Raw genomic sequence first — 10856 nt, forward strand, 5'->3', positions numbered from 1 at the left:
ATGCGTAGAACAAAGATCAAGTTGCAGGAGGTGAAGCCGGTGCCCGCCGGGAGCAGCGGGGGGTGAGGGCCTCGCCTCTCCCCGCGCCGCGGGTCTGCGGGGCCTGGGGCCGCCGCTCCTGCCCCGGCGGCCTGGGCTTTCCAACAGGGTGTGACAAAGCTCTGTGTGTTCAACGCCAAGAGCTTAAGAAATTGCCATATAATGACCGATTTTCGGGAAATAAGTGTCTGTACTTCTCGCTCTCGTGAAAGGACACTTCAGTGTAAGCATCTGTGCATTTAAATTCTCCTGACCCTCGTGCACAAATATCACAGAACCCTGTTGGCTGTTTTTTCAATGCTTGCTGTCAGCCCATACTTATTTGTTTGGAATTAGATTGTGTTTCTCTTGAAATGGACTGTGTAAGAGTTGCAGGCAGCAGCTCTTGAAGATTCTTACTCCTAAGATTACGGTTCAAAAGGTCAGAGCAAGAGCATACTGCATTCGGTATTTCCTCCTCCAACCCTTCCCAGCCTTCTTCCTCCCACCTCCTCTCCACCCCTGAAGTCTATATATAAATAGCTATTAATTCCCAAGTTTTTCTCAAATGCTGTTACTTCATGGAATTGAATTTGACTTGTGGTCATAGACTGAAGGAGCTCATCCTAAGAAATTATATGAAGTGCTCATTTCAGTGCAGTCAGCAATGGGACTGAGAAACTTCTTGACGTGCTACTCATCCTTAATGCTGCCTGCGTATGCACAGCAGACACAGTAATGCAGCATTTTTAAATTCTATTTTTTCCACTTTCTCCCTGCGTTTTCTGATGACAAAATTCTTTTATACATGCACAGTAATTGTTATTACACCTCTTCTGCTTGAAAATAGAGACTCATCCATTTCAAAATAACCTGAGTAGTTTTTGTTTTTGAGACACCTTAGTATGTCTGTTGGTTTTAAGGAAATGATTTGACTGCCCCCCTTGCAGCCAGACTCTTCATATGACTCTGGGTGAATGAAGTAAAATCTTCAAATGAGCTTGAATGTAGCATGAGATAAGTGTCTATAGTATTTGTAGTTCTGTTGCATCCTGCAAAATAATGAAAACAGAAAAGCAATGTCATACAGATCAAAACAGTTTGCAAAGCCTTAATTTCTTCATGAGTATGTAATTATTTCAAATGTAGGTTAGATATGAGCTAGGGAGCTGCTCTTTCTGGCAGTTGGTTCAACTGCATCTTTTTTTGTTTGTTTTAATAAAATTGTTTTAAGGCATGTATTACATTCACATGCTGGACTGGATCAGAGCATGAGACTGCACTGTACTCATTATATAGTATAGAAGGGAAAAGCTTTTGCTGTGGTATGTTGAAAGTGTGTCATGGGACCTAAATCTGGTGTTTGGAAGCAGAATATGTTCTATTGGAGATCACATAATTGGTCTATACCTGCAACACGGAAAATAAGCTCTTCATAGGCTTCCATGTTATGTGTTAGCACTTTGAGGAGAGATGTCTGAATGAATACTGGGACTGAAGTAGACTTTTTCTCAAGGTGATAATTTTCAGTTTATTATTTGAAAATGAGCTGGACAAGGCCAGGCTTGTAGGTTTATTTTAGTGAAGTGACTTTGTGGAGTAAGGTGTTTCTAGAGAAATATTTAGGGGGAAATATTATGTGGTGAGTTGATTAATTGATAATTCAAACTTCCCTTTCACAGCTTTCCTCTGTTTCTGCAGAGTTCAAGATAAAGTAGAATTAATTTAGCTCTTAAGATAGCATGTGTTACAGAGTTCTGCAGCATATGAGTATTTTTGATAGGGTATCATTACCAACAATAAATATGACACTTTTATATTCTCAAACTACATTTATGGCAAAAGGTGGGTATTTAATGGTATACTGTTGCTGACATTTTGTTTCTAAAAAAACTGCTCTTGTATAATTATGTATTTTTCAGAAATATTAAGTTAAAATTTTTATGAGGAAATGAATGGAAAATCATTCCTGTGCTCTCTTTATAAATTGAAGTAACATGACGGAAAAGAAAAGGAATAACTGTAGGATAGGGCTGAATGACATAAGAGTTAGACTAGGCAATAGGGGCATCAGAGTGGAAAAACCCACCCTGTGGGTGCCTGTCTATAAAACTTCACTTGTAGTTTCTTCTGTTTAAAAATAAATGTTACTGCACCTTCAGTATAATAATTTAGTGTCTTGTATCTTGGCGTTGTTGTGCAAGTGTTAAGATAAAAGCTCGTCAGGAGCTTTGAATACAAAGGTTATCATTAAATACATAACGAAAAAATGTCAGTTTCCTTGGGAATTGTGTTATTGTACAGCACAAAACCATTTAGCTGTTTTTTTATTTGTTTATTTGTAATCACTGTTGGATTGCATGCTGTTGGGCTTTTTCACCTGTGTGTGGTTTTTTCAGAAGCTGTACAGAAAATCACCTCTTTATGTCCCCCAAAGACTTACACCATTGAAACTAAAGCTGAAAGAACAGTATGTAAAAGATAAAAAAGACAAGTTTTGAGGGAAGTGGTACAAAAGTAAAAGTGAAGGAATACAAACCTCTAGTAGATTTGGATTAGTTAATGTTCTCTTTTTTTAAACTGGCTTTTATGTGTAACATGAATGTCAGCAATTAATTAGATACAGTAGAGGCATGGGATTATTTTTTTTCTCTGATTATGGGAAACATTGATGTTGGAAGCAGCAGCACACTTTCTTCTGTAGTAAACTTCAGAAATCTCCATCTGACAAGCAAAATCTGTTGGTCTTGGTGGAGATTCCATTTTAAAAGTCATCAGTTTTTCTGCATCTGTAGTTTGTATGAAGTTCTGTGCTATGATAACTGAGGCAGCTTGATACTCAGGCACCAATGGTCAGAATAGAAGGCTGGTAAGTGAGGGATGTGAGGTGGTCACGGGGGGTGTTCACTGGGATGGGAGAAATACAGGCTTGAGTTCCAGGAACACGGCTGACAGGCTGTGAGTAAAACTTTCTTATGAGGAGTGAAGGGCTTAGAACCATAGTGGTTCTAACAGCAACTTGAAAACATTGTAGCTGTTTTTCCTTCAGCTAAAGGAAGAGGTTGTTTGACTCAGTTTAAAGATAAATGACTGCTGGTGCAAGTCTTAGCTTCCCATTTGTACTTTATTGTAATGTTAATGCTTTGTGTTATAACTGCTGACCTTGGTCTTCTACATGGTCACACAGTGCAATCAGTGATGATGTAGAATCAGAAATTTACTTTTTCATTAAACTTATATTTTAATCTTGATAGTTACATCAACATTTGAATTTTATGACGTGGAAGTAGCTCATATATTTAGTGTTCCAGTGCAAATGTAAACGTGTTTATTCTTGGACTACTAAAAGCAATAGTTGCACTTCCTGGCAGCTTGAAAGATTAAGGGTGATTTGGTGCTCTGAAATTTCTTGTTCTAAAAAGGGTGGTAAATGCCAAATTTGAGTAAGTAATGGAGGTTATGATCTTGGTGGCTGTTGCTTGTTGAGACTTTGTAACATTTGCAGTTTGGCTAAAAAGGGCAGTATTTGCAATAGGGTCATGATGATTTGCAGAAGTTGCCTTCCTTCAGTTAAAAGCTCCTGTCTCAAGTGTGGAATTGGAAAAAGAAAACATATATCCATAGCTCAGCCTGCCTCGGTGCAAAGTCCAACAGCTTAAGTGGAACTGTGGGTAAGAGTGGATTTAAGCAAAGTCTCTGGGCTTTGTGCTTACTAGCTCATGAAGCCTTCTGCCAATGCTGTGGAGCTACTGGTGGATCCTGGGACAAGAATGGGGTGGATAACTGGGGCAGTAGTTTCTTCAGTTTAGGAAATAGTTTTAAGTTCTTCATGAGTTTCTAACTTCATAACTCTTTCTTAATTCCTTAAGTTAGATCTTCAAATTGTTCTCAATACCTTGTGTATATTCTTCAAAAAGAGGTCAGCTTTTTTGTCTTTATCTGTATCTTTAGTATAACTACAAAATACACTAAAACCATTTGCTGATTTAAACAGATCTTGTCAGTGTTAGTTCTACTGATAACTGTTTGGAGGGGTGGAGTTCTTGGGGGGGAGAGGTAGGAGGATGGTAGCAGACTTTGAGTATGTGTAGCTTATATTGGTGGTTCACTAAAGAATCTTAATTTACTTGAAAATTATCACATATCTGTCATGTACACACTTTTTTTTTCTTGTAAAGATCTAGGCATCCTACAAATGTTGACTTGAAGTTGTTCTATGTGAGAATAGTGTTGCACTTCAAGCACTGTGCTGTTAAAAATGTTCTTTTCCAGCATAGTTGGAGTATCTGAAGGCTTGAGTTTGCTTAAGGGGTTTTCTAAGGCTACCTGACACTTCACTGGTGTAGGAAAAATGCTAACATTTACAAGATTGATGACTTGCAAGCTCTTGTGAAACTTCTGCTGTACCATGTCTCTTTTGTTTATGCTTGTGTGTGGTTCTAAGAGAGAGCAACACTTAGACAATAGGAGACTTAAAACTGTTAAATTTTATTTCGAGCATTTTGCAAGTTTATTACTCCGCAAGGAGCTTTGGTTTTGATGGTAGATCTGACACACACCTAGCCCTCCCTTTTTTCATGACAGAAACAATTAGGACAACTTTTTTTTTTTTTTTAAATGCAATGACAATACCAAAGAAACTGCATTGGCATATATAATCCTGTTCCCAGTATCAGAATATAGGGCAATTATAGATAGTTTCTTAATTAGTTTGCTGTAACAGCAGTTTGTGTCTTGAGAAGGAGGAGACTTTTTAAGAGCTTTGTTTCATTCTGAGTAAGTAGGTAATTTCAAATTCCATTTTACTGCAAAGCTGAAGAAACAGTTGTGTTATTAACAGTCAAGTCATCAAATCACTTAGAGCTTAATATTATTGCAGTCACCAAATAGGAAATAAACTGGGAATACTTAATGTTATCAAACAAGGACAACATTTGGTTTCTTGTGCAAGTATTATTTAATTCATTCTTTGATGGGAGTTTACTTTTGTTTAAGGAAAATTTTATCGACTATTTTGAGTTTCATAAATAGACATTTTATTCCAACTATTGCTGTGGTATGTGTTTAGTACCTGCTATTTATTTAGGTGTCTCTCTGCTAGGCATTGGATTCTCACATGAGTAATTGAATTTTTAATTGCTCTTAATGTGTTCTGAAATGCCTCACAATGAGCAGTTGCACAAGAAGTTTCTGAAGACTGTGGTGTGTGCCTGCGATGTCAGTGATGGCTTTCAGAAAATATATTTTGATGCTCCAGTTTTTGTTTTGTTATGTTTTTTCTAAGGGTCACATATTTACCACATAGCTTACATCAAAGAACAGTGAGTTTTGTTGTAGAAACACAAGAGCAAATTTCAGGGCAGAAGGCCCTCTATAACGATTAGAAATGGAGACTCCTAATGAAAGCCTCCTGGTGGATCTCAATGACTAGAAGTTAGGTCCTGAAGAAGAGTTATAGCCCTTAGGATATATGTGGAGGAACTGGAATGAGGGAGACTGAAATGTCTTCCATTCATAGTGCCAACACCTCTTGGCTCAGGTGCATGTGGAACTGGCCTTGGTTGAAGGTTGAGTAAGTGAAACCTCCCCTGATTGAATGTGATGTTGCAAACTTAATCGGTTAAAAACTACGTGCTGCTCGTGCATGTAAAATGGCATATTTTAAAATTAGCATATTGTAGTTTATTCTGTGAAATAATTCAAACTTTGTTTACTCTAGTTGGTTTGGATGCTGCTGGAAAGACAACTATTCTTTACAAACTGAAACTGGGAGAAATTGTCACCACAATTCCCACTATTGGTAAGATAACCAGTTCTCAGGTCTTCATTGTTGTTACTCTGAATTTGTGTTGTAGGGACTGGCTTTGGAAGAGCTTAGGAATTTGCTGTCTTTGCTGTTAGTATAAGGATCAAGATAAATATGGGCTTTATGGTACTGCCATGACATAACTGTATGAGAATAAAGATACATTTAGACCAGAATCCTGTGTCTGACTATGCCCAGCAGCAGATTCTCAGGAGTATAGGACCCAGTTAAGTATTAGTGCTTCCCCCAAACACCATGAACCTCTCTCTGAGCACTTAGTTGCTTGAAATACTTGCTGTACCCAAGATGGTTTACTCTGCTTTTATTGAATTTTTCCTTTCCCCTTCAGTCAGTTTTCTCCTTGATCTAGCAGTTCAGATCTGATAAGCCATTTTATATATATTTGGGAGAAATATAACTTGGGAAGTAACTGTCTATAACAGGATTAAAATTACATTTTAACACTAGCATTAACTATTTCTAACCATTTGACTCTTTTATCTTAGGTTTTAATGTGGAAACGGTAGAATATAAAAACATCTGTTTCACAGTTTGGGATGTTGGTGGTCAAGATAAAATTAGACCTCTTTGGAGGCATTATTTCCAGAACACACAGGTAAGAGTCCTGAGATGGCAATTGTTAAAGTCCTCTTCTGTAAAGTCCACCTGGAAAGCTGGCTTCTGTCCCTTCCTTTGAGAAGGACTCCTCACTACCTCCTCCAAGTTCTGAGGGACACCCAGATTTATTCTAGTTGAAGCTGGTTTGTTAGCTTGAAGCTTTCAAGTCTAGTTGTGAGTGTAGTGTGGGAAAGATGAAGTACTTGAGGATCAGTGTTCTGTGAAGTGCCAGAGCAGCTGCTTTGTTTGGGAGGAGCTCTTCAGCTTTCCTGTATCTATGTTTTGATCTGTTTCAACTGGTGTTGACTGGTACTTAAGAAATGTTACTGTCTTAGCATCCTTTTACATCTTCTTTCTTTTTTAATGAACCTCAAAAGCTTTTACTGTGCTTCCTCAGTGTATTTAGTACAGTGAGTCTCTAAAAATGTTGTAGAAGATCTTGTTACTGATTGATTAGAAAGTACTCGCTTGATGTTGATGTGACTGCTGCCATTTTTGGTGGCATACATGTGATTCTCTCCTTTGGTTCACAAGCAGTAAGGTAAATTGGTTATTAGGATCAGGAAACTTTAAAAGTGAATTTTTTATGCTGTATTGAATGTAGAATTGTTTCCAAGAAACTTCTGTGCAGCATAATGGATGTGATTGCTGCAGAAAAATGGAGAAGTCTGGACTGACAAAAAGGAGCTAGCAAAGTACTGTTGTGAATAGAGTAACACTTATTTTCAGTTCCTTTTTCCACCCTGTTACTGAATATTTTTAAAAGATGCCTCTGTTTTCTTGAAGAGAATGACAAAATGTAAGGTTTTCAGACTGAAGTTTTATGAATAAATAGCGTGTTTGTAAGGAGGACATTTTGAGTAACAGAGATGCCACTAGAAATACTGTTTGGTACAAACTTTTAAGAACAAATTCAGGCCTTACTTTTAGGGTGGGGTTTTTTTGGTGAAGCACTTGTGATTCTCTCCCTGCTTTTAATGTGATACAATAAATGAAAGGGGAGAGGGAGTTAGCTTCGGAAATCTTGCTGGTGTCTTTTTTTTTTCTTTCAAACTAATGAATTCCACACCAACCTATACATTGACATTTCTGTTATTTAACTTTTTTGATGTAGAAGGCCTAGTTTTATTTTGCAGTTGAAACTTAGTTACTTTTTCAGAGAGACATTTTGCCTTCCTTAAACAAAAATTTCTGTCAAATTTGCTCACTTAAGAGAAGAGAGAGTCAGAATATTCAGTAGGAGTATTTCAGTTTTTAAAATGGTAGTGCACGCTTCCATTGGTTTTTCAAAACTGCTTAACTTTCTACAGGGCCTCATTTTTGTGGTAGACAGCAATGACAGAGAGAGAATCCAGGAAGCAGCAGACGAGCTGCAGAAAATGGTAAGTATCAATAACCTTTTAAGGAATAATAGTTATATTTATTTTGTCCTATTTTTGGATGTATGGTAGCTTTCCAAAGAGATTTAGGATTTTAAAATTTTAAGGAGCATATTGTATTGACCTGGTAGTTCTGGGTCACAGAGTGCACCGAGTTGTAACTAAACTCTGTAGAGAGCTTTAGCTCAGTAACATTAGTCTGTGTCAGAACATTTCATTCTTCTATAAAACATTAATAGAAACACAGCATATGAAGAAAGCATTTTGGAACAACAAATTGGTGCTAAGAATTTCAGCAGCGAGGTGCTCATAAGTGCTAACTGCCTATTGAAAGAGAATTTTCTTATTTGTAGGAGTAGTTCTGTTGGGTACTAGTTAAATTTCAGTCAGTACTAACTAGTGACTTCAGGAGCAAGAATGGAGAAGTTCATAATCCTTCAATCAGTTTTAGGTTTCTTTAGCACTTGTTGAAGTAATTGAAGTATTTAATGGAGCTATTTCAATAACATGACTGCTTTTTCTGTTAGCTTCAGGAGGATGAGCTGCGAGATGCAGTGCTGCTGCTGTTTGCAAACAAACAAGATCTGCCAAATGCCATGGCAATCAGCGAAATGACAGATAAATTAGGTCTTCAGTCTCTGCGTAACAGAACTGTAAGTGGGAAGTTTCCTGGCTGATGAACTCTTGTCTTACTTTATAATAAGTCATAAGTTTAATCCACCTTTTAAGGAAAGATAAGTTTTTGACTTACTTGCTATTAAACTCTTTATTGCAGGGTAGTGCAGAGTTAAGGTCCTTGTTCAAAATATTGAATGATTTAGATGTATAATCCAACATGTACAGCTGTTGCAGTGTTTCATCTCTCACCTTCTTCTGGAAAACATAAATGCTCTAGGCTGTCTTTGAAATACAGCTGTCAGACATGTTTGACAAAGCATGTGATGGTTTTCCTGTTTTCCCAATACTTGTTATTCTAGGGGAGAAAACGCATTCTGCTTTCTTCCCACTACAAAGAAGGGAGGAAACTAAGTAGCTCCTGAATTGGTAGATTCCATCTGCACACGCCTTTCATACATAGTGTTGTTTCACATAAACCATCTACCCTTCTGTAATACTCACTTAATGTCTGTATGCTGACACACTTAAGATCACAGCCATAGAGAATGTTCTACAGGTCTGTTAATTTAGGTAATTCCATTTCCATTTCCTTCTTGCAAAAACAAGAAGCCAGTTTTCAGCATATAAACCAAATGTATGTCCTGTATTTGATTTCTGATGCACTGAAGTGTTCAAGCATTTGATAGGACAGCACCGAGTTTTTGGTAGTGTCTGAACTCCATCTACTTTATATGTACTTTCCAAAACTTAAAAAAATAGCATCTGTTGAATATTGACTCTACTTACGGTACAAAACAGTGTTTAAGGAACATTAATTTTGTGTGTATCTGTCACATACTGTGAAAACATGGCATGTCCTCAGTTTTTAAATGTAATTTTTTCTTTGTGTTCTGCATTAACAGTGGTATGTCCAGGCTACCTGTGCTACACAAGGAACTGGTCTCTATGAGGGCCTCGACTGGCTGTCAAATGAACTCTCAAAACGCTAATTCCAACTGGATGATTCTTTCACCAGGGACATGTTTGATATAAGTGGTCTAGGCTTGTTACAACAGATTAGTTTGCATCTTGGTTATTACAGTATCTGGAACTGATATTTGGGCAGGATATTACAGCGTTTCAACTTACTTTGTTGCCAATTATTGTTTACCGAGCTACATGTTGCAAAGGTAGCAATATACTTGGGTAAAAATCTCCTTAACCTGGAAAAAGTGTATCTTCTGATTTTATTTCTCTTGTTAGCCTAAATGCCTGAATATAGTTATTGTGACATCTTAAAGATCTGTTTTGAATACTCTTTTGAGCCCCAATAAATTAATGTTTTAAATTTTTTTTTCCTCCTTGCTACTTTTAGTTTACTGATGTCCTGTTTCATTCCTCAGACAGTCTGCTGATTGAAAAATGTAGCATTCCGTATATATTTATTTCTCTCCCTTGCCAAAAAGAATTCCTAATACTGCTTGTTCCAGCCAAGGAAATGCTCTAAAACACTATATAAATCTACTGCACTGAGGAACATGTTGTTAATCCTTGGGTTCTATAAACCCAACTTGCCTTTGTGTGAATTGGATTCGATGGGTAGAATAGTTCTGTGCTGGTTGCAAAGAGCTCATGTTGAGGTTGTTTTTAATATTCAGCAGATTGTCTTCCTTTATATTGTATCTTTTTTTTTTTTTTTTTATGTTGCATGTTGCTTTTTGGTATCAGCCTGACTATTTTTGCCCAGTGTATAATAGTTCTGCTGAAGTTCTACTGTTTGTTGGTGAACATATCTTCATAAAGAAATTTTGGAAAATTCGTCAAACTCAATGGATTAGTTTCTTCATAACCCACTTGGAATTATTCCTAATAAAATGATAAAATGTTTATTTCTGTGTATGTTCTTCTTGATTCCTGGAATATTTGAACTGCCAGTTTATTACTTAGTCTTTTTGCATATACTGAGCTTTACTGCAACTTTAACTGAGCATCAGGCTCAGATTGTCACTTGTTTGGAGTTCTGTGGAATGGAACATGGAAGGTGGGCAGCAAAGTTGTATACAATGCAGTAGAGTAGCAGTCATCAAGACTTATATAATTCTGTAAGTGTCTTTTAGAAGTTGTAAATCTAAAATTCCTTTTAAGATGTCCAGATAAGAAAATACTAACAGTTAGAAAAATGGTAATAAAATCATTACAAATTGCCTGGAAAGCATGCATGTCTGTTTCATAGTTGTATCTACATTTAAAAACTGACATGGGTTCTAGCAGGAGAGTCATGATGGCTGGCTGAGGAGTTAACTTGGACACTTGTACAGGGATTTAATCAATATTAATGTGATAGTCACCCCCAAAAAATCAGCTCTACGCAACTGCTACTGTCTGCTTTCATATTTCTCCCCTTTATACCTCTGTAGTTCAAATGTTTTTTGAGGCTG

The 10856-nt window shown here is 37.1% G+C and overlaps 1 protein-coding gene across 1 annotated transcript; it reads left to right on the forward strand.

The window, feature by feature from the left end:
• Positions 1–10633, forward strand: ARF4 (ADP-ribosylation factor 4). Its single transcript, XM_009996681.1, has 6 exons — positions 1–62; positions 5700–5818; positions 6331–6440; positions 7753–7824; positions 8349–8474; positions 9342–10633. Exons 1-6 carry the CDS (start codon positions 1–3, stop codon positions 9426–9428), a joined length of 576 nt encoding a protein of 191 aa, XP_009994983.1. The 3' UTR covers positions 9429–10633.
• The last annotated feature ends 223 nt before the right edge of the window (positions 10634–10856 follow it).

The sequence above is a fragment of the Chaetura pelagica genome, unplaced genomic scaffold (assembly GCF_000747805.2).
Source record: "Chaetura pelagica isolate M959 unplaced genomic scaffold, ChaPel_1.0 scaffold914, whole genome shotgun sequence".
Taxonomy (NCBI): Eukaryota; Metazoa; Chordata; class Aves; order Apodiformes; family Apodidae; genus Chaetura; species Chaetura pelagica.

Bases quoted from the DNA above. Each gene is read 5' to 3' on its own strand.
- ARF4 (XM_009996681.1), top strand. From the start codon at position 1: ATGCGTAGAACAAAGATCAAGTTGCAGGAGGTGAAGCCGGTGCCCGCC. The intron at 63-5,699 runs GTGAGGGCCTCG...AGCATATTGTAG, and splicing joins CCCGCCGGGAGCAGCGGGGG to TTTATTCTGTGAAATAATTC. The intron at 7,825-8,348 runs GTAAGTATCAAT...TTTTTCTGTTAG, and splicing joins CAGACGAGCTGCAGAAAATG to CTTCAGGAGGATGAGCTGCG.